The 24,500-nt window shown below is 47.0% G+C and overlaps 1 protein-coding gene across 2 annotated transcripts in view; it reads left to right on the top strand.

Moving 5' to 3' along the window:
* Window positions 1-24,500, top strand: part of caskin2b (CASK interacting protein 2b) — a 208,091-nt gene that overhangs the window by 154,239 nt on the left and 29,352 nt on the right. For both annotated transcript variants that reach the window (XM_078401164.1, XM_078401163.1), the window contains exons 7-13: window positions 5,439-5,569; window positions 12,126-12,234; window positions 14,239-14,347; window positions 14,988-15,082; window positions 15,994-16,111; window positions 18,655-18,864; window positions 24,036-24,154. In XM_078401164.1, the coding sequence (XP_078257290.1) occupies window positions 5,439-5,569; window positions 12,126-12,234; window positions 14,239-14,347; window positions 14,988-15,082; window positions 15,994-16,111; window positions 18,655-18,864; window positions 24,036-24,154 (891 nt within the window). The remainder of the gene's footprint in view (window positions 1-5,438; window positions 5,570-12,125; window positions 12,235-14,238; window positions 14,348-14,987; window positions 15,083-15,993; window positions 16,112-18,654; window positions 18,865-24,035; window positions 24,155-24,500) is intronic.

Below are 24,500 nucleotides of genomic sequence, written 5' to 3'. Positions count from 1 at the left end.
TGAGGTGAATATTCAGGAGTGAGCAAATAGAAGCCCGTGAGCCAGTGGGTCAACTCAGTTTCACACAGTCACACGCCATCAGTGATTCCATACGTCAGAGGATTTGAATTCATTTGAACATTTGTTTTAATTAAAGTCTACAAATGTCTCAGTAATGTCAGCTCTGCCACTTGGAGAAAGCTCATGGAAAGCAGAATAGCAGCCAGCAAGGACTGGATGTTTAAAATCTCAATTCCTTTGAGCTGTGGTTAATCTTATCGGGTGGACATCTTTGAGTTTCGGAAAGCCGTGACCTCTATCAGGAAATGTGGATGTAACGGTCAACCTGTCACTTTCTGTGTCAGTGTAGCAGAGTGCATTTAAAAGGACGAAAGAATATTTAATAAAATAACACAGATTATCAGGCTGCATAGAGGCCTTGGTGAGTTAACCCCATATCATAAAAGGAGGTGGCCATCTCCTCTCTGGCTCTTCAGCAACAATCGGTCGTGGAGGATTTTGTTCAATTCTGAACTTCTTTCCGCATCGGAGAAGAAAACAGTTTATTGCGTGTCCTTCCAATAAGCGCTACACATCTTTTCAGTAACACTTTCACCCTGTTGATAGTACTCCTGTTGTTCGAAAACAGCACATCCTCTCAATCAATGCCAATCCTCTCTCTCAATGCCATAGAACACAAGCTCTTCAAATACTGAACACTCCAAACTAAAGGAACAAGCAGGGAATATCAATCTAACCCAATGGTGTCAGGAACTGGTTATTCAATTGAAGAGTGTAAAATTCCTGCATTAAGGCTCCAGAATTAAAACCTTTAGTGGTCAAATAGATGACGTGGCAGTCCAGTTTGGGTATTGGAGGTGTGAGCCTCGAATGCAAGTTTGTTTTTCATCGTTTAGTTTAGTTTAGAGATACCACATGGAAACAGACCATTCGACCCACTGCAGATAGACGCAAAATGCTGGAGTAATTCAGCGGGACAGGCAGCATCTCTGGAGTGAAGGAATGGGTGACGTTTCGGGTCGAGACCCTTCTTCAGATCTACGGCCCACCGAGTCCACGCGGACCATCGATCGCCCATTCACACTAGTTCTGTGTTATCTCACTTTCTCATTCACTCCCTACACACAAGGGGCAATTTTATAGAGACTAATTAACCTACAACCCCAAAACATTGATTGTTTCTTTCTCAAAGATTCTGTCTGGTCTGCTGAGCTGTTCCAGCGGTTTCTGTTCTTTCTTTCGCTGGCACAAATCAAAGGTATTTATTCACAAAATGCTGGAGTAACTCAGCAGGTCAGGCAGCATCTCAGGAGAGAAGGAATGGGTGACATTTCGGGTTGAGACCCTTCTTCAGACCCTTCCTCTGGCAGCTTGATCCATACACCCACCACCCTTTGTGTGAAAAAGTTACCCCTCAGATTCTGATTACCCGTCAAATTATCTTGAGGAAAGATTTACCAGTAAGGATGAGAGGCAGTGAGCAACATATCCTGAGTGTCCTAGTGTCACGGCTGGCAGTCTTGCTGGGCAGCTGCCCCATCTCAGCCAACTCTCTGGACAAGATGTTAAACGATCTTTAGAATTCTCCATCCAAGAGAGCCTCAGGTGCTGAATGTATTCAAGACTAATTAATAGTATAATTTCGTTCTGGGTCAATATATTTCCCTCAACCAACTGTGATTAAACAGATTATCTGGATGTTATCACGTTGCTGTTTTACAGGGTCTTGCTTCATGCATATTGGCTGTCATGCATTACAAAGCGACTTAATTTCAAAAATAAGCCATTGACTATAATTCATATGGGAAACACTAAAGTCATGATAGGTGCCCTTATTTGTGCATTCTCTTTTCACCAAAAAAGTAACGTGTGTAACCGTGTCAGTGACATCTGTGTATGTTTGCAAGAACAGGGTGCAACAATCCAGCCCATTGCATGAGTAAGTCCAGAGCTCACCGGATGATCATTAACAAAATTACTCCTCCCGCGGCCCAACAAAATGTATAAATTAGGGAGGAATTGTGCATCAAGTCATGTGGAGAAATAACCTATTATGCAAAAACGCAATGTCAGGACCCAGGTTGTCTATTATAAGCATAGGAACTGCAGATGTTGCCTGTTGCGTTGAGTTGAGTTACCCCAGCTTTTTTGTTTTGTCTGTTATAAGGATTGTTAAGAATCGACTGTTCCATTTGTTGGTTGTTTGGCCCTTCAAACCCTTGCCTATGTGTTTATCATTCTCACTCTTGCTATCCCCAAAGCCATCAATAGGAGAAAAGGTTACAGCCCCTGGTGTATTGAGCAGTCTGACCGTGCTGCGAACAAATGTATTCTTGGCTGTCAAAGTCTGATCCTTCCACAAATTATACAGTTTCCCCTGTGCTCAATTTATTTCACTATGTGATGAAATTCTGTACAAGATTTGCTTGTCGTCAGTGACTAAATTAGACTCCAGTGAATCAAAGTAATGTTAACCAGATTGACCATATGGTAGCTCAATGTTTTCTACACTGTGTAATTATTTGTGGGTGTACATGGAATGAGGGGTACTGCCAGTCTGTGTAATTAGTTGTGCAGGAAACTGACAAAATACCCTTCGCTGTAGCTATTACATGAGCCTTTACTATTGCTCCTTCCCAAAAGCATTTCAGCACACACATCATGACTTATTGTGTAGTCATGGAACAGATTTCTCTGTCTCATGCTCTGCAATTTGGCACTGGCTAACGCTGACCTCTGGATCTGCAGACCCTTTGCTTTAGTTAACCGGGTTTGTACCTGAGGCCTGGACTGCATTTGGCCACATGCTGTTTGGCTGAGAGTTTGTCACTCATAAGAAGAACACATGAAAATCAAAAGTAAAATGCAGAAATCTGAAAGAAAAACAGAAATTGCTGGAAACCCTCAGCTGGTCAGACACTATCTGTCGAAAGAACAGTTAATGTTTCAGGGCTAAGGCCCTTCCATTGTTATTATTCCTTCCACAGATGCTGCCTGACCTGCTGAGCATTGGCAGCATTGTGGTTTGTTTCAGTCTAATTCATTCCTAATTCAATGCAAATATACATTGCAGAGTTTGCCACGCTCCTCTGGTACGAAGGAAAATGTGAGGTTTCTTACAGGGAATTATTCAGTGTCCTCATTACTGGCCTGTGACTGTTATCATTTCAAGGCTTTAACCCACAGTGACCGTGACAGTTTATTGTAGTTCGTTGAACTATTTCTGCCAAGAAGTACGTTGTATATTTCTACTCTCTGCTCTCCCACCACCACTTCCAAGCGCATCGCCCCCTCTGGTTTTCCGCATGAGATGAGCCGTCGGTTAACGGGATGGATGTGCGCAGCTGGGTCATGGGATACACAACCCTGATTCACCATGCGTTCACCCTGGCCTCATTCCCGGCAGTCACAGAACGTGAATCATTTTGCTTGTCTCCCTGAATGGGGTGAATTTTTAGTTGGAGAAGACACACCTGGTGCCATATTCTTGGCAACTAGTAACCCCTGACTCAACGACAGGATGGAAGACAGTAACATTGGCCTTCAATGCAAGACGAGTTGTGTACAAGAGTAAACATCTTGCTCCAATTCAATAGGGCACTGGTGAAATACTAAATACAGTTTTGATCTCTCTATGCAGAGATGCATGTACTTACATTAGAGAGAGTGCAGGCTAGGTTCACCATGTTGAGTCCGGTAGATACAATTGTTGGGCACAATGGCCTTGGAGGTCAGAATCAGGCAAACTCACACCACTGGCAGCTAATCTCTGGTAGCGATCAACTGTGTTTGGCACCAGCTGAAGTTGCATCTCGATAGCCCTGCAGTTAAATGATCCAGAGATAGTTGCCAGCAAGGCTCGACTCTCAGCGCGGGTTAATTTATTGTCATGGGAACACCAGAAAACAGATGGTTCTATCAGACGAGCAGGGAAATAGGGCAGTTAACCTTTCAACACAGCTTGGGAAGAGCATAGTCCAGATCAGCATAAGGCAGGACTTCCAATATAACTCCTGCATTTCTAGTTCAATGTTACTATCTCAGTACATGCCAAACAGCTGGAGAAGTGATGTTGAAGTCGAGTCATTCTATAATGTCGGAAATATGGCAGTCAGTTGATGTAAAATAACACAGTCAACAGTGAAGTGATTGACATTGGTTTAGCATTTTGGCTGGGGTGCTGTTCCCAGCCCTGAAAACAAATGCCTCTTACTCCTTGAATGCTCACTAATATTTGAGTGGGCTGATGGGGCTTCAGTTTGATGTCTTATCTGAAATGTGCTCTCAATGGATCATCCACTCCAAAGGAGAACTTGAACCCACAACGTCTGGCCCAGAGAGGAGAATGGGAACATGACTTTCACTGGGCATGGAGTGTGGGAAAGTGATGTTGAGATATACAGGGGCAGGTATTTGAAGAGGTGGGGATGATTGGAAAGGATGACCGAGATGCTGGGAGGAGCCCGGAGAGTAGGGTTGAACAGAGACCCAGATGTCGGCCTTTCAGGGTGGATGAACATGCCCTTCAGGTGATGAGGTCACATTAATCAAATGGCATAAATCAAACACCTGTCTTCTGTCAACCATGGTACGGTAGGATGGTTCAGCGGTAGAGTTGCTGCCTTACAGCACCAGAGACCCGGGTTCCATCCTGACTGCGGGCACTTGTATGTACGGAATTTGTACATTCGCCCCACGAGCCAGCATGGGTTTTCTCAGGGATCTTCGGTTTCCTCCCACACTCCAAAAGACGTACAGGTTGGTTGGTTAATTGGCTTGGTATAAATGTTTTTTAAAAACCGTCCCTAGTCTGTGTAGGATAGTGCAAGTGTGCGGGGATCACTGGTTGATGCGGACTCGGTGGGCCGAAGGTCCTGTTTCCGCGCTGTATTTCTAAACTAAAATAAACCAGTTGCAAATGTCACCTAGAGTTCCTAGTCCTCCAGGTTTGACAACTCTAACTGCAGGCTTCATGAGTAACAGCTAGGGCTTATTCGATATTGAAGTTCAGCCAGGTCCATATTGGTTTTGGTCTGAACGGTGCTGTGTCCACAATGGATATTGTGGAAAAGAATGCACCACGGGAGAAGAATGAGGAGGAGATAAGACTTTTCTTTGCCTTCCATCACAGTGAGGGTGTGCCTGGAGCAATCACTGTGATGGCTGTTTGTGTTAAAAAAAATTGTAATTGTGTGTCTTGTGTTCTTTATTGTCTACTGCCGGACCCTGACGTGAGAGGACGCTGGCGCTGTTTGTTCGCCGCTTCTCCGTCAGGACAGTTCGTTTGTTTGTTTTTCTGTCTTGACTGTTTTTGTAAAGCGTCTTTGAGCATTTGGAAAAGCGCTATAAAAAATAAATGTTTATTCTTATTATTCTTATATTGTTAATCTCTCAACGGCTCTGATGTGATTTTCTCTCTCTCTTGCCTTACTCCTCAGGTCGCCCAGCTCCTGCTGAACAGTAACATGTGTGTGGCCTTGCTGGAGGGTCAGTCCAAAGACAGTGCCGATGCCAACTTCACCACGCCACTGCATCTGGCTGCAAAGAATGGGCACAAGGACATTATCAAGTACTGCCTTTCATTTTAACGCGCAAACCTGTTTTTCGCCCTGATATAAGATGCATTTTGGCTGGGGTAAAATACATGGTCGGTGTCATTCACGGGCCTGGATGCCTCAGTAAAGCAATTCAAGGGGTTGTTTAGCTGGTTCAGGAATTGGAACACCTGTGAGTTGTGTTCATATGGCTGGCTGCAAGTCCCTCTATTAACAGAAGAAATAGAACCATTCAGCCCCACATGTCTGTTCTGCCATTGAATGAGATTATAGCTGGGCTTTCGCCTCAGTTTTCTTCTTCGCTGTGGTTGAGAGTCCTGGTAGGGTTTGACAGTGCAAACTACAGGCCTTACAATTATATGGAATTTGCAGAATCACCTCCCACGTCCCATCCAGCCACCCTTTTCCCTCACTTACTGACTTAGCTTTCCTGATGTCCACAACCCCCTTCCACACCTTCTCCATCTCTTTACTTTCCTCCCAACTGTGAAGTGTCCTTTAAAAAGTCCTCCAACTATTTGGAATTGGACCATGTTGTCCAGTTGCCTGATCTGAAACCGGCAGATGCCGATGACTGTAGAAGGTGATCGAAGTGATCCGGGCAGGCTGATGGAGAATTGCTGTTGCGTGAGACTTATTCTTTTGTACGAAGCGCCACAAAAATCCTCCAGCGTTAGAACCAGGGGCTCCGAGGAGAAATTAATCTGTGGGTTTCACCACGTGAAGTGTTACATGAGTGTGGATAATGCCTGCCTTGAAATAAATCTGCAATGGCAGCAAACCCATGTGCGACTTTAGTGGACTGGAGGAATCATGATGAAGTCTGAACTACAAAGTGATGCTGACTGTCCCTAATTAGTCCATTCTCAACCAAATGGGAGTAAATCCTATCCCAAAAAATCCTCTTCAATACTTTTTCACCACTGACGTGAGGCTCTGGGGGGCTTTTATTTCCGGGATTTTCTCTACTTCCCTTAAACAAGGGAACAACATTGGCTACTCTCCAGTCCTCCAGGGTCGGGCCCGTGGCTTCAGAAGATGCAATGATTTTCTCCATGCTCCTGTAATCTCCACTCTTGCCTCTCTTAATAACCAGGGATAGAACCTGAGGATTTACCCACCTTAATGCTCTTCAAGAGCACAACACCAAATCCTTGTTGATTTCAAACTGTCCTTGCAAATGTGTGTTCTGGTCTTTTACAACAACAAACTGCTGATTCTGGAAATCTGAAATCAAAACAGAAACTCAGCAGCATCAGTAGAGAGAGGAACAGATGTAAGGTCATAAGTGATAGGAGCAGAATTAGGCCATTCGGCCCATCAAGTCTACTCCGCCATTCAACCATGGCTGATCTATCTCTTCCTCCTAACTCCATTCTCCTGCCTTCTCCCCATAACCCCAAACAACCAACCTAATCAATAATCTATCTCTGTCTTCAAAATCTCCATTGACTTGGCCTCCACAGCCTTCTGTGGCAAAGAATGTCACAGATTCACCACCCTCTGACTAAAGAAATCCCTTCTCATCTCCTTCCTAAAGGAACATCCTTTAATTCTGAGGCTATGAACTCTAGTCCTAGACTCTCCCACAAGTGGAAACATCCTCTGCACATCCCTTCTATCCAAGCATTTCACTTTTCAGTATGTTTCAATGAGGTCCCCCCCTCAAAGTGCTGGAGTAGCTCAGCGGGTCAGGGAGCATCTCTGGAGAACATGGATAGGTGACATTTCGGGTTGGGATCCTTCTTGGTTGTGCTGTGTGAGATGAAATGTTGTTTCTGAGGCTAGTGAGTTTGAAAACGATGCCAGAACTGCACATTAGATATTGTAGTATTATTGACATCATCAGGGGAGTTTTACACCAGGTCCGATGGTAACAAAAATAACACCAGGAGGTCAGGGGGCAAATTTCCCGATGGGCACTTTGGAAGTGAGCCTTGTCATAGGCCGCTGCCTGTCACACCTTTTTTCAATTGCACAGCACAGATCTTATCCCCAATGAGGGGTGCACTCTCTAGTTTGTATCGCCACTCACAGGGCTGTCTGAAGTGAGGTTTGAACCTTGCACCCCCTGACTCAAATGGGAATGAAATCACGGAGGCAAAAACTTTGTCCAATGAACTGAGTAATCACTATATCTTAAAAATGTATTGCTGCCACAACAAAATTTAATGACTGCCTGTAGATTGATAATTCCTTATGCACGTATGTTTACTCAGTGGGGTTCTGAGCAAGGTTTTGCCTACAAGTCGCAAGCAATAGTAGACCAAAACGATGGGGTATCTCAGCTCAGATACGTTGCATTTTTAAAGGTTCTGCACTGTCCCATCAGATACTCCAAATGCAGGCACAGTCCACCTTTTCCGGGGTTACATCCGTGCCCACGTGTCCCTGGAGAGGGAACACGCGGTGTCCACGGGGAAGCTGGAGGCCTTCCGTGAACGCTGGTCACCGCGGGAGGTCGAATATATTACTGACAAAGTTGGCGGAATTTTAATTTGATCATTGTTTTGTTTGTAAACTGCCGATACAGGCAGCTTTTGATTTGATCGCGTTACTATTTCATATGTTTGGTTTTGTTTTGGGAATAAAGTATTTGTAACAAAAGAAAGTGCAGGCACAGTGTGGGTTGGAAGCAGAGTTAGTCTGCATCTACACTAATCCAGCAAAGGCCGTGAATCGCAGCTCAGGTTGGATGTAGATTGTGCACCTGCTTGTGTGTAACTAATAAGGATATGTCAACCTTGTATCTTGCTGTCAAAACACCAGCCATTCTGTTCATTGCAGTCACAATGCTATTGATTAATGGTCAGTTTGTCAGTGCAAGGCTCCAAATCCTTGGATGGAGTCCACTGTAACACTTGAACCCCTGAGCGCACGTTGCCATTTCTCTCAGGGGGGAGGGGATGCAGAAGGGGCCGGGACTGCCCTCCCTATAACAGCTGCTGTTGTCCTTTGTGCATTAGCATTTGACGAGGTGGCAGCACTGATCTTCCCCAGTGGTCAGACAGGACTTCAGGCATAGCTTCCCAGACAGCAGCTCGTTAAATTATAAACAGACTTACAGTCGACCCTGACTCCTACCAGTCAGAGTGCCCCATTTCATGCATCCTCTGGCTTTCCAAGGACCTGGCCTCTTGCCAGGCACCGCGGACAATTTCTTCTAGTTAGGGAGTCATACGGCACAGAAACAGGCCCTTCGGCCCTTATGACCATGCTGACCGTTATGTTCAAATCTACGTTGATCCCACGCACCACCACTTGCTCCGAAGCCTTCTATGCCTGGGCTCGTCCAGGCCCTTTGTGGACCTGTGAAGGTTCCTGCCTTCATCACCCAGGCAGGTGTTGAGCTCCAGTCCCCCACCACCCTCTGGTGAGAAAACGTTCCTCATCGCCTCTCTGTTGATAACTCTAAAGCTTCTAACCCTTTAGCAGAGGCCCTCATTATTTCACACACCACACTTTCTTCCCCCTCAGCCTCTAGTGTCCCAAAGGAAACAACTTCAGCCTATCCACATTGGTCTGAGTTTCGTCTCCTGGAATTTGCCTGTGTTTTTCTCATCAATTCACCCAGAAGGATTTTTTTGAGAGTCTGGTCATTTCATCCATTATTAGGACAGACTTTGGATCCATATTTATTTAATGACTTGAATCTAAACCTAGCTATCGTGGTTTGAATCTGTTTCCAGGTTAATAGTCCAGGTAACTGACTACTCTTCCAATAACTTCCTCAGTGGGCAAATAGCTTGGTGGCTGAGGATTTTGAAGAGACTTTTTCTTTCACAAGCTGAGGACATTTAAAAGAATTTCACAGAGAGTGAAGCACTACTTAAAGTGTGTTGGCATTGCTGTGCAGGAAAGTTATCAGCAAATTTTCCACAGCAAGGTCCCACAACCTCAGAGTGAGAGTGATCGGGTTATATCTTTCATGTTGACCGGGGTATCAGTATTGGCCAGGGCACGGCCATCTATTGTGTGAATTAACATTTGGGGATCGTTCGTGTTCTGCTGGAGGAGCAGACTTCAGCCGTCTGGAAGCGGGGATGGGATACGGAGATGCAGCGATGGAAGTGAGGGGAGCCGAGGTGTGGGCATTGGGTGCCTTGTGGTTGGGGCTACTTAGTGACCTGACTGCCAAATCTGGGGAGTCTACGAACTGCTCCCCACATCCCTCACTCAGGCCTGGTTGGACATCTCAGTGCTCAGATGCCCGGAGCTGCCCTATTAAAAAAGAAACTATTGTCATCATCTCCTTGATGGTCAGAAGCAGAAATCACAGTATTCCCAGTACATGTTCCATGTGGAGCAGCACCAGGGAAATGATCACACTTTATCTGCTCAGATATATAATCACAGCAAGGTAGGAACCACTGGAGAAGTGTTTAACCATCTGCCTCAGTGGGCTGTAACCCTGCCTGCCAAGGGGGCTCTTGCTTGTATCAGCTTCAGGGCAGCTTTCATGGGATTTGTAATGTTGATGATTAAACAGTAATGAGGTGAGACACTCACAGCTTTACAGAGGCGTTAGTTTAACCGAGAATGCTAATTAGCTTGCAGCCTTCAGTCACCACATGTCATGTTAGCAGAGGATCAATTGTGGATCTAAGTGGAGCAAAGCACTCTCTGTGTGTTCGCAACGCTCTGCATGCATTAGGCTCCAAGCATCCACATATCGCATACACATCCACTGTTTGTGCTCATAGTTTATGGTGCACACATTTATTATTTATTATTGCACACAGGATTCAGAGCAGGTGGATAAGGTAGCTGCTGAGCAAGAAATCTGTGGAGGCATAGTTTTAGAATAATGGGTCATGTCTTTAAGATGGAGATGAGAAGGAATTTTTTCCTTGCATGGGGAATGTGAACTCCCAGTAGAGGTAGCGTTGCTGTCCTACAGCACCACAGACCCGGGTTCGATCCTGGCTACGGTGCTTGCCTGTACGGAGTTTGTACGTTCTCCCCGCGACCTGCGTGGATTTACTCCGAGATCTTCGGTTTTCTCCCACAACCCAAAGACGTGCAGTTTTGTAGATTAATTGGCTTGGTATAAATGTTAAATTGTCCCTAGTGTGTGCAGGGCAGTATCAGACTTGATGGGCCGAAGGGCCTGTTTTCGCGCTGTATCTCTAAACTAAACTAAACTACAACTCCAGAGAGCTGTGGAGGTGAGTAGTCAAGGCCTGTCAATCTGTAGGTGAGGATTATGGGGTGGGGGCAGTAAAGAGGAAATGAGAGCCATTATCTTATTGGGTGACAGGCCCTGCTTGAGGGCCAAATGGCCTTGGCATGCTCCTATTTATGAAGAAAGGTCTCGACCTGAAACATCACCCATTCCTTCTCTCCAGAGATGCTGCCTGTTACTCCAGCATTTTTGTCCGTCTCCTATTTTTGTGTTCCTTTGTTCTGACGATCTTAAAACACTCACGGTATGAAGGTTCTATTTGAATGTTAAACGTTTCTTGAGGAGGCAGGTATTACCAATGTATTTGAAAGGGTGGAATGGATGCACTTGGCCCAGAACTCATCAAACCTTCCATCATTGCCATAAATCGAACATGCCAATAGCTTTGCAGACAGACCTTTATCTGTGGTCCTGAAGTTCGGGTGCATGGGAGTGCTGTCATTTCCTCTGCTATTCACTCTCTCCCTCAACATGTAGCAGCGGTCTGTTTTCAAGAGAGAGTTAGATTTAGCTCTTAGGGCTAACAGAATCAAGGGATATGGGGAAAAAGCAGGAACGGGGTAATTATTTTGGATGGTCAGCTGTGATCCTATTGAATGGCGGTGCCGGCTCGAAGGGCCGAATGGCCTACTCCTGCACCTATTTTCTGTTTCTAAGGTGCCTCTGCCAATGCCTCTGGGGCCGTGCTCCTCACATCATGAAGTACGTTTGATCTTCGGGAACGGAACCTCTGTGCTCACCTCACAAATGGTCGCACTGAGATCCCCATGCACCCCTCAACTCGAGAGCGTTACACAGTCGGTTCACGGGACCCTCACATGATCTCCCTGTGGGGGGCCTTGCCCCTCCACCACAGGGTCCTCCTGTGCATGCTTTTAATGGGAATTTCTCAATGCATTCCTGATGCATCTTGTTTTGTGCGGGCATCCCCATGCCTGCTTTTGGCAGAGGATCCCTTTGCTCTCTGCCGATATGGGATTCACTTATCCCTCTCGGTGGAGTCCTCTTGCCACTCTTGCTATGGAGCCTCCCTGTACCCACCTCTCAGTGCACTGTGTTTGCTCTTTCAATTGTGGATTTCTATGCCGTCCTCTGCCTGAGGTACCACGCACCTTCGCTCTGCAGTGAAACCCTGTGGCCTCTCCCTGAGGTCTCCCACTGCACACTTTCCATTGTCATCCCTGGTATCCTTTCTGCAAAGTTGACTTGCACACTGTCAGAGGCTCCCTCACCACAACATGTCCTTGCGCACTCTCACAATAGTGACTCCCTCCACCCCACTCCTCCTCAGTCCCCTGCACTTTGTGCTGGGTCAATCTCCTAAGACTAACTCCGCACGTTCTCCCCGAGCCCGGCTAACCCTGCCATTCCTCTTTGTGTTCCAGGTTGCTCATCAAGGCTGGGATCGATGCCAACAGGGTGGCGAAAACAGGGACAGCATTGCATGAAGCAGCACTGTGTGGCAAGACTGAAGTAGTCCGATTGCTGCTCGATGTAAGTCTGCCGGGGGTAAACTCTGGTAAAGTAAATCAACAGTGCCCTCCAAGCTCCACAGACTCAGCTGTCCAAGCTGAGTTCCACAGAGAGGAGCCTTCAATTGTTCATTGGCCTCCAACACCCTCACCTACACCAGCCCTTCATCTCCCAATAGATCATTAGATCATTGTCCTTTGGATCACTCTGCGATCTACTTCAAGGTGACTCCATAACCACTTTCAGCTCCCTCCCCACTCCTCAAACCTCCTGTCCCTCTGTTGTTCCCATCTGCAACCACCCCTCCTTATTTGGTTCCACTCTTCCTCTTCCATTCCTATCAGATTCCAGATTCTGCATCCTTTTGTTCTCTACTTATCACGTTTCAGCCTTCTTTGCAAGGCTGCCTATCAGCCTTCAACCCCTAGTTGCCTATCAACCCCCCCTCACCTGGACCTGCCTACTGCTTGCCAGCTCTTGCCCCACCCTTCCTTCCTACCCCTTTTCACTGGCAACATCCCCTCTACTCTTTCAGTGCAGATGAGGGGTCTCAACCCAAAATATTAACTGCCCATTTCCCTCCGCAGATGCTGCCTGGCCTATTGTATTCCTCCACCAACTCTCCTGTCTTTGCTTCAGATTCCAGCATCTACAATCTCTTGTGCCTCGGACTTGTACACCTATCGTTCCCTCCAATGCCTCATCCTTCAGTGCCCATTCTCACTCTTTCCTCACCTTTAATGATTATTGAATCAAGAGGTTCTAATGTCCTTTCCACCCAGTCAATTAGATTTGAAGTGTGGCACCTATTACAACATAGGAAAAGGCAATTGTGAACACAACACATTCCTCCAAAACCCCTATGTGATCCTCAGAGGATCTACTTGTGAAATTAGTTTAGTTTAGTTTATTAGATAACCAGGGATAGATAGCAGTGCAAACGTAAGTACATAGTGCAACCTATACAAAGTCCATAGTAGATAGTTGCTGGGGCTGTGTTGTGGTTAGGATTGTGCAGTATGATTGAAAAGTGATGATTGATGGGGAGAAGCTGCCTTGAATCTTAAATTAACGGTTCTCGGGCTCCTGTACTTAGTCCCTGAAGGTAGCAACAAGATGAGCACGTGACTGAGGTAGTGTGGGTCTTCGATGTTTTGGTCTGTTTTTGTGAGGCGATGCTACCTGTAGATCCCTGTGATACTATGGGAGGTCTCTACCCACGATGTTCCGGGCAATGTTCACCACCTTCTGCGGCCTCCTTTGTTCTTGGGCGTTGGAGTGACTGAACCAGGCCGTGATGCGACCAGTCAGAATATTCTCGACTGTACGCCTGTAGAAGTTTGATAGGGTAATCTCCTCAATCCTCTGAGGAAGTAGAGGCAGTGAATAGCTTACCTTGTAATCGTATCAATGTGCTGGGCCCAGGATATGGTCCCAGGACAAACCCCTGCAACTTTGTTGGTGCCCTTTATGTGGCGACTCTTTGCATACTCTGTGTTTGGTACGCAAAACAAAGAATTTCACAGTGGCATGTCATACGTGATAATAAAGTATCAATCAATGAATCAGGGCTGAGGATTGATCGTGGGACTCTGGTGCTGTGAGGTAGCAGCTCCCTCCCTGTGCTTGCAGTAAGGTGTGAGGGGCATACAGCTTGCCCAGTGACGGCATACAAGGAGAGGGTCATTGAACAACCCAGCCCAGTTTGCCAGCAACTGGGCAGCTGCCAACTTGCCAACCATTCAGCAGAGTGTGTCTGTCAGAAATGGATAACTATTTTGGCTGGCAGAAGCACCGTCCTCAATCCCGCAGCCCATCCTCTCCCCACTACATGTCATGCTTTTCCATCTGGAATTAATTGGAATTAGCGCCAGTGTGTACCCAAGGGCTTTTGCTGGTTCTATGGGGCGCGTGAGGAGCGGGAGGCGATGGGGGGAATGGCTGAGGGAGTTGGAGGGAGGGTTGAAGAGGTTCAAGCCTTGCCTCGTCATTCATCTTTACTCTCTCACCCCATTCCTTGCGCAGGCAGGCATTGACGTCAGCATCAGGAACACCTACAGCCAGACAGCCCTGGACATTGTCAACCAGTTCACCACCTCGCAGGCAAGCAAAGAGATCAAGCAACTACTGAGAGGTAAAGAGGGGAGGGGAGGAGCTCTGTACTCTTGTCAAGCATGCTCCCGGGGGACCGTGGGGATGGGGCTTTTGAGATAGTGCTGAGGGAATGTCGGAATGGAACTGCGGGAATGTTGAGATGGAGCGCGGGACTGTTGGCAGTGTACGTCAATGTGTGGGATGGACACAAAATGCCGGAGTAACTCAGCGGGACAGGCAGCATCTCAGTCTGAAGAAGGGTCTCAACCCGAAACGTCACCCATTCCTTCTCTCCAGAGATGCTGCCAGTCCCGCTGGGTTGCTCCTGCATTTTGTGTTTATCTTTGGTGTAAACCAGCATCTGCAGTTCCTTCCTGCACACTGAACGTGTGGGATGTCGGGATGTCCCTGTGAGAAGAGTACTTTTAGAGTGCTGGGATGTTGGGAGTGTAATGTGGGATTTGGGGAACAGAAGTGGGAACTTTAACCACCTCTTGCAGAAGATTATAAAAGCATCCGGTGGATTCTTAGAACTGACTAAAGTGTGTAATAGGCAAATCACAAGCTGCCGACACGTCCACTCCAACCGGTGAGATGTGCCGTGCTGTGGGTGCCCAGGGGGGTGGGTGTTTCACACTTTCACGCCTCCTCTCATTATCTGGGTTTCTCTCTCTCGACAGAGGCCTCGGGAGTTCTGCAGGTCCGAGCCCTGAAGGATTGTTGGAATATTCACGACCTCACCTCGCTCAACGTCCGGGCAGGCGACATTATCACGGTGAGCAGCCCTGCCATTGGGCGACCTGCAGCAGGTCGGCTGTACGTGAACCTACCTGCTAACCATGGCTCTGTGTAATCCCAACCCCAGTGCAGCCGTGCCATATTGTACATAGCCGAACGTATTGCATCAAAGTGCATGGACACAAAATGCAGGGGTAACTCAGCGGGACAGGCAGCATCTCTGGAGAGAAGGAGTGGGTGACGTTTTGGGTCGAGACCCTTCTTCGGACATCAAAGTGCATGCCTCTGTGTATACTACACATCATAACAATGCTCTAGGGTATATGTCAGGGAATAGAAGGCTCCCTATGTACATAACAGGGTTCCCTGTCTGTATTATATGAAATAGCACACACCATGCCTGTATTACACAAAACAGCAAGCCTCTGCCTGTATTACAGGGAATCTGAGCTCCCTCCGTATATTATTAATAACAGGCTGTCTCTATATGTTACTGGGAGCACACAGGCCCCTTTCTATACCTCAGGCACCAGTCGGCTCACTGTATCTAGTATTAGGCTCCTTGTGTATATTATAGGCTATAACAGGCCCCCTGCCTATACGACTGCCAAGAGCAGTCTCACTACATATTCCACAGCATGTAGCATCCTTTGGTGCACCATGCCTGATGTGAAGGCCTCATATTTATTTGGAGCAACCCTGTGCCTCTATTTAAAGGGATTAACAGCAGTTTCTCTTGTATCCCAGGGTATTCCGGGCTGCCCTTGGGTAGAGAGAGTACTTGACTGTGTATTCAGCGGCAGCTTCCTGTGGTATGACAACGACAGCAGTAAACTCTCACTTTATTACGCTCTGCCCAGTCAGTGCAGCCACCTTCCTCTGTGCCACCCATACTTCCTTGACTCTCTGCGGTCGGTGACGTGGTCTGTCGCTCTCTCCCCGTGGCAGGTTCTTGAGCAGCACGCTGATGGGCGCTGGAAGGGCCACATTCACGACACCCAGAAGGGGACGGACTGCGTGGGCTATTTCCCCCCATCCATTGTTGAGGTGATCAGCAGGCGATCAGGTCAGTGCTCGTGCCAGCCAGGGCAGGGGGGGGGGAAACCTCATTCACTTTCACACAAGCGTCCTGCATTCTGCGATTTAATCACATTCAAGTGTAAGACGGGTAAACTTTTGTGGGATACTGATATAGAAGCTGGTGGGAAGGGACTGTGGTGTAGATTAAATGGAACTGAATCCAATACTCGGAGCCTGCTGGGGATATAAAAGGACACAATTTGTTTCCATTGTAAGGATGTCAATTTGGGACTAAGTTTTAGGATGTAGTCTAGTTAAGTCCAGTCATATGCACAAGTGCAGTGAAAATGTTGCTTGCAGCAGCAGCACAGGCACATAGAATCAGACAACACACAAAAACATAAATTATACACAATTTACACACATATTCTTCAAGATAATAAAAGGAAAGTAACTGTGCAAAAACAAGTCATTAGTGTATGAACATAATTAGAATAACAAGTCCACAGCAGTGTAGGAGGTGATCCGTAGTGTTTCATTGTGGAGGTGGGATTAGGGTTGTGGAGATCCGTTCAAGAACTTGATGGTTGCAGGAAAGTAGCTGTTCCTGAACCTGATGGTGTGTGAGTTCAGGCCTCCTGTCGAATGGGAGCAGTGAGAAGAGGGTACGGCCTGGATGGTGGGATTCTTGATGATAGAGGCAGCCTTGTTGATGGACTGTGAGGACAGTGTCCTTGATGGACTGAGATTGATGGACTGAGCTTGATGGACTGGTGACACAGTCCACCAAACTGTGCAGTTTCTTGCTTTGGAATTGATGTACCAGGCCCCGATGCAACCAGTCAGGATAGGTTGTACAATGCCTTTGTAGAGGTTTGTTGGCATAGTCACTGACATGCCGAATCAAAGAAGGTAGTGACATTGTTGCACCTTCTTCGTAGTTCCTTCCGTATGCTGGGCCCAGAAAAAAAGTCATCTGAGATGTTAATGCCCTGGAATTTGAGGCTGCTAACTCACTCCATTGCCAATCCACTAATAAAAACGGCTGTGTGGTCTCTTGACTTACATTTTGTAAAGCCAACAGGATGGGTTTCTGAGGCTCCTGTCATCTCAGTAGCCTGGCAAGGTTCACGTGGCCCATTTGGCCACTGGCCAGGCTGGCTACCCGAGCCCTAGAGTTGCTGATGGATCCATTCCCAACTCATTGAAAGGTGCCGTCCCTGATGTGGTCTGGCAGAAGAGCTCAGAATCTGACCTGGGAACGGCCTCCACCCACTCTGCCTGGGCCCCAGGGACCACTCAATCCTCAGAGTTACCTTGGCCTGGGGACCAGGGGCTAGAAACCCAGGACCATGATTAACCTGGTCTCATTTTCTTGCTCCCATGTCTCAATCAGGTTCTTATGCAGTTGCAGCAAAAAAACAAAGCTGATGGGAAATAGACGGGCGATCTTTCATCATTGGGACCTTTCTTCAGACTCCCTCCATAGATGCTGCCTGACCCGCCGTGTTCCTCCAGCAGTTTATTTTATTGCTGAAGATTATAGCATCGGCACTTTCTGGTGTCTTCATATCCAGTCGCAGTTGTACAAAATATTGGTTGGACTACACCTGGAGTATTGTGTACAATCATGGTCGACACACTACAGGAAGGATGTGGCAAACACGCGTTGTAATGTGTCACAGTACCACTGGAGACAGGTCTTCCACTGTACAGTGGTTGGGACAGATCCTCCACTGTACAGCGGTGGGGACAGACCTTCCACTGTATAAAACGGGGGTACAGTACCACTGCAATGGGTCTGTCACAGTATAATTCGGGTAGAGTGCTGGTGGGTCGAGTCTGTCAGTATATGACATGGGCATCACTGGTGGGGACGTATTACACTGGGATATATTGTCAGGAGGGGAATTATGGGAAAGGGAACAGGAATTGGGAGGACCAGAGGTGAAAGGGAAAGAGAGAGAGAGCGAGAGAGGAAAACACAGGCGGTAAGGGTTACTTGAAATTGGAAAATGTACTGTTCATACCTTTAGTTAGCATTGGTGACCTAATTCCCTGTTTGGACCATTCTCCCTGCTATGTACAACTGTGTTGCCCTTCATCGTCAAATGGTTTACCAATTTGTAGTTGTGTCACCTCTGATTTGATACCGGCTGTCATTCGACTAGTTTGAAGCAAAAGTCACTCGGGGTTGAACGGTTCACTCACGAAAAGGGAATGTGAGTTGGTTCAGTTCAATGTCCTCAGGAGATACATGTAGGTGAGTCATAGAATCTATGGTGGCAGGGGTTGTTGAGAGGAAAGTTGGGGGAATAGGGGAGGATTAGTGTAAATGTGTGGTTGATGGTTGGCATAGACTGGGGCCAAGGGCTTGTTTTTTTAATGCTATTTCTCTCTATGATTAATACTGTGGTGAGGAACGGCCATTTAGTAAGGCTTAGTATGTACTGAACCATATCCTAGCAATGCCATAGCTGGTAGGGGGTAAGGGGATGGACAGGTGGTGACAGGATGGAGTTGTACGATTGCATCTGTGGAGCAGTGATGGTCTGATCGGGCTGCCTGTTGTGCCTTCTTTGTATCCAGGCACCCTGACTCGCCATGCCTCAGTGCCACCTCATCAGCGGCAGCTCTTGCCCAAGACACACCAGCACAGCTCGATCACCTCACAAGCCGACGAGATGCAGCAGCATTACCAGCAGATGTACTCGCAGACTCTGCCCGCCCATCGCACCTTCAAATGCCCAGCCTTCAGCCGGACCAGTCACAACACCGACAACAGCAAGCTGTCTGAAGGTAACCCAAAGTCCAAGGCACTGGCTGGGAACGTGGGATTTCATATTCCCAAATAGCTCTCCGGCAGCTTGTGAAGATGGGACGAGGTGTGGGAACAGGAGTGGGCCACTCAGCCCATTGAGCATCCTCCCCAGTTCACACTTCTGAAGAAAGGGTCATCGACCTGAAACATTAACCCCGTGTCTCTTTGCACAGGTGCCGCCTCGCCTGCTCAGCATTTGTAGCATTTTCCATTTTATTTCTGCTTTCCAGCAACTGCAGGTGGAGGGAGGTGTTCGCCTTACTGCACTTGTCCTTCTTGGTGGTCAAGGTCAGAGATCTGGGAGACGCTGTCAGAGTAGGCTGGGCATGTAACTGCAGCACATTTTGTAGATGGTGCACAATGCAGACACTATGTGCCAGTTGTTGCAGAGGGGTTGAATGTTTGGCGTAGAGGATGACCAGTGGGCAGCCTCGTGTTGAGTTCTTCACAGTTGTTGGAGCCGCACTATCCAGGCAAGTGAAGGGTAATTCATCACTCCTGACTTGTGCCTTGTAGATAATAGAAAGGCTTTAGATATCAGGAGGTGAGTTATTCACTGTAGGATGCATGTATAGGATGTAAGATGTATATCAAGTCAAGTCAAGTCAAATTTATTTGTCACATACACATACACGATGTGCAGTGAAATGAAAGTGGCAATGCCTGCGGGTTGTGCACAAAAAAGAATTACAGTTACAGCATATAAATAAAGTTAAGAAGTTACTATAGTGTAGACAAAAATTTAGTCTCTGGGGTTATAAAAGTTGACAGTCCTGATGGCCTGTGGGAAGAAACTCCGTCTCATCTTCTCCGTTTTTACAGCGTGACAGCGGAGGCGTTTGCCTGATCGTAGCATCTGGAACAGTCCGTTACTGGGGTGGTAGGGGTCCCTCATGATCTTGCTTGCTCTGGATCTGCACCTCCTGATGTATAGGTCCTGCCGGGGGACGAGTGTAGTTCCCATGGTGCTGTGTAGTTCCCATGGTATATGTGGCTGTGGAAACATATATATGTTTCTGCATAGTGCTGACCCCCAGGCTGGGTTTGTGGCTTAAATGTGGGTCTCCTGAACAACCTGGGAAAGTGGCCTAGTGTTCTGAGTGGTTGTTCTAATTGGGAGAGCATGATTTCTTAATGATGCACTCAGACCTTTTGGTGGTTGTTTTATATTAGCAGTAAAAACGTTGACCCATTGGGTGTTCTTGTCTGTGGTAGGGAATGGCATGGACCTCTCACTCTCCACAGCCCACCTCTTTGTACATGCTGAGGATATCTGGGTCCTCAGACAACCAGATCTCGGTAAGCATTCTGCTTGCTGACCTGCTCATCCCTGCTCCCGTGACATCTCCTAATGTACTGGAGCAACTGTGAACATTGTCTTCCCACAGCCAATGCTTCTTGTTCAGTGTGCAGTATACTGAGACGATGCTTCTGCCCACCCTTCCCAATCCCCTAATGTCATGGAATGGGATATACAGTGCATTCAGAAAGTATTCACACCCCTTCACTTTTTCCACATTTTGTTACGTTACAGCCTTATTTTAAAATTGATTAAATTCATTTTGTAATCATCAATCTACACACAATACCCCAGAATGAAGCACAAACAGGTGTTTAGAAATCTTTGCAAAGTAATTAAAAAGAAATAACTGAGATATCACATTTAAATAAGTATTCGGACCTTTTGCTATGACACTCAAAATTGAGCTTGGGTTCATCCTGTTTCCATTGATTATCCTTGAGATGTTTCTACAACTTGATTGGAAATTGGTAAATTAAATTGATTGGACATGATTTGGAAAGGTACACACCTGTCTATATAAGGTCCCACAGTTGACAGTGCATGTCAGAGCAAAAACCAAGCCATGAAGACAAAGGAATTGTCCGTAGACCTCCGAGACAGGATTGTGTCGAGACACATATCTGGGGAAGGGTATAAAACAATTTCAGCAGCATTGCAGGACTCGAAGAGCACAGTGGCCTCTGCCATTCTTAAATGGAAGAACTTTGGAATCACCAGGACTCATCATAGAGCTGGCCGCCCGGCCAAACTGAGCAATCGGGGGAGAAGGGCCTTGGTCAGGGAGGTGACCAAGAACCCGATGGTCACTCTGACAAAGCTCCAGAGTTCCTCTGTGTAGATGGGAGAACCTTCCAGAAGGACAACTATATCTGTGGCACTCCACCAATCAGGCCTTTATGGTAGAGTGGCCAGACGGAAGCCACACCGCAGTAAAAGGCACATGACAGCCCGCTTGGAGTTTGCCAAAAGGCACCTAAAGGACTCTCAGACCTTGAGAAACAAGATTCTCTGGTCTGATGAAACCAAGATTGAACTCTTTGGCCTGAATGCCAAGCGTCACGTCTGGAGGAAACCAGGCACCGCTCATCACCTGGCCAATACCACACCTACAGTGAAGCATGGTGATGGCAGCATCATGCTGTGGGGATGTTTTTCGGCAGCAGGAACTGGGAGACTAGTCAGGATCGAAGGAAAGATAAATGGAGCAAAGTACAGAGAGATCCTTGATGAAAACCTGCTCCGGAGCGTTCTGGACCTCAGACTGGGGCAGAGGTTCACCTTCCAACAGGACAACGACCCAAAGCACACAGCCAAGACAATGCAGGAGTGGCTTTGTGACAGGCCTGTGAATGTCCTCGAGTGGCCCAGCCAGAGCCTGGACTTGAACCCGATCGAACATCTCTGGAGGGACCTGAACATAGCTGTGCATCGACGCTCCCCATCCAACCTGACAGAGCTTGAGAGGATCTGCAGAGAAGAATGGGAGAAATTACCCAAATACAGGTGTGCCAAGCTTGTAGCGTCAGATCCAAGAAGACTTGAGGCTGTAATCGCTGCCCAAGGTGCCTCAACAAAGTAAAGGGTCTGAATGCTTATGTAAATGTGATATTTCAGTTACTTCTTTTTAATTACTTTGCAAAATTTCTAAACACCTGTTTTCACTTTTTTATTATGCGGTACTGGGTGTAGATTGATGATTTAAAAAAAAAAGAATTTAATCCATTTTAAAATAAGGCTGTAATGTAACAAAATGTGGAAAAAGTGAAGGGGTCTGGATACTTTCTGATTCCACTGTCCTTAACCTGCCTCTAACTGCTCGCTCCCTCCCTTTACCTGTCCTGCTGAGCTCTTGTTTATTGATCCCAATTGTGCTTCTAAAGTAAATAAAGCTTACCCTCTATTGAAATCCCTTTTCCCCATTAATTGTCATCTATAGTTTATTTTTAAGAAATGTAAAGGGAAAGGACTAAGAATGACATTTCAGGGCTAGAGACAGAGTCAAGTCAAGTCAAGTCAATTTTATTTGTATAGCACATTTAAAAACAACCCACGTTGACCAAAGTGCTGTACATCTGATTAGTTACTATGGAAAAAATGAAACATACAGTAGCACGCAAACATAACAGCACATACAAAACAGTTCACAGCGCCTCCTCAATGAGCCTCAAACGCTAGGGAGTAGAAATAGGTTTTGAGCCTGGACTTAAAGGAGTCGATGGAGGGGGCAGTTCTGATGGGGAGAGGGATGCTGTTCCACAGTCTAGGAGCTGCAACCGCAAAAGCGCGGTCACCCCTGAGCTTAAGCCCAGACCGCGGGATAGTGAGTAGCCCCAAGTCGGCCGACCTGAGGGACCTGGAGTTAGAGAGGTGGGTTAGAAGATTTTTGATGTAGTGGGGGGAATGTCCATTTAGGGCTTTATATGTGAGGTAAAATGCACAGGTTGTGAGATGCCACGGTATGGGGAACTGAACGCTTCAGTGATGGGGGTGGGGAGTTGTGCAGAACTGCGGTCTCAGTAAGAATGAGACCTCAGTCTTTATTTCAATGCAGGATTTACTGTATAGGAGAAAGGAGAGTACGGGATGAGGCATTTGGAGTATAGGAACAGAAGATTCAGAGGACCACTGACCTTGCCTCCTATGTCTCTATTGCATCTGTGTCCCTTTATGCTGAGGTATTTCTCTGTCCCCTGAGTGTACAAGAAGCAAGTCTTTGAGGATGGGGTACCAGTGCCACACTCAGCTCCTCGCCAAGCCTGTTTCCCATCCATCCTCACACTCTATTTTCCACAGTAAACGCTGGAGTTCTGATGTTGAACCATTTGCAACATTGAAACTTATTATTAATCCGAGAAGTCTTCATTTCAGGAAACCTCCACCGTGTGTTTTTAAGGAATTTGGAAAAGTTCTCTGCATGGAAAAAAAGGAATGTTCAGGCAGTGTTTTACATAGCGGACATGTTTAAATGCTTGATAAGATCAATGAATAGAGCATCACTTAACACGGGAAGATATCCCAGGAAGTAATACAATTGATTGATGAGAATAGGATAGCAAGTCAAGGATTTAGGGGAACGATACATTTGGTCATTCAGAGGGTGAGTCAGGTGTGAAGGAGAGGACGTGGAGGAGTGTCTGGAGTATTCCACTGGATAGCGCTGTAGTTCTGTGTTACTGGGTGGAGGAATGTTTATCAGGCCTCTGGGCCCTGTTCTTCAGCCCTCAATATCCTGCACTCACCTGAGACGGGAAGCAGGCTTCAGTTTACCACATCCGACAAAAAGCACCTGTGGCCTCCAGAGTGCTCCCACGGGGCCAGGGCCGTCTTAACGCATGGGCCTGATGGGCACTTGCCCGGTGGCCCACGAGCATAGGGGCCCCATGCTGATCTGTGTATGTTAAGTGACTTGCAATAAATAAATACTACTTTTAAAATGTAGGTTCAATAAGTGCTTTTTTCGCAACATTTTCGGTCACTGTGCTTCTCACAGCGATCTGTAAGTGCTTTTCGCAACAATGTAGCACCCTAAGTCCATCGCTAAGTGCTTTTCGGTAAGTGCTTTTCACCGGCACGACGGGGGGGGGGGGCTGGTAGGGAAAGGGGGGTGGGGGAGAGTAACGGTAGGGGCCCCAGTACACTGCTTTGCCCGGGGGCCCATAATGCTGTAAAAACGGCCCTGCACGGGGCAGGTTACGTGAGGATGTCTATGGACCGGGGATTGCACCAAAGTGAAACAAATGGTCGTGTGGGTAGATCGTTGTTGCGCTTCGTGCCTTTCCACCGATCTGAGTGCCAGTGCTGAGGGCTGACAGCTAGTTGGAAGTAATCGTTTCCCTCTGTTTGCAGGTGACAGGAATAGCGTGGGAAGCACAGGGAGTGCGGGCAGTATCCGCAGTGCAGGCAGCGGGCAAAGCACCGACAGTGCCAATGGACAGACTGCCAGCAACAGCAGGGAGAATGGCAAGGTACGGGGAGCCTCGCTGCTCATCACAAAACACTGGCATGTGATTCAGACCGAACTATCAAAGCTGCCACAGCCAGACATAAAAATAGTTTTTTTCCCAAGAGCAGTAGCTCTACACAACAGCCAAAATGCCTGGAGCCTCTTTTTACTCTGGGTACTTTATTTTCACATGTTTAAATTATAATGTTTTATTTTTTTAATTGTCTGCTGTCTATTGTGTTTTTATACTTTTGCGAGCAAGGCACCAAGGCAAATTCCTTGTATGCACACATACTTGGCCAATACATTTTCTATTCATTTTTTTTAGTCAATGTGAAAATAGCCACTGGACCCTGCAAACCTGACCT

Source organism: Rhinoraja longicauda, chromosome 6 (genome assembly GCF_053455715.1).
Source record: "Rhinoraja longicauda isolate Sanriku21f chromosome 6, sRhiLon1.1, whole genome shotgun sequence".
Lineage (NCBI taxonomy): Eukaryota > Metazoa > Chordata > Chondrichthyes > Rajiformes > Arhynchobatidae > Rhinoraja > Rhinoraja longicauda.
Note: the sequence above shows the minus strand (reverse complement) of the source record. Positions and strands in the feature narration are given on the sequence as shown.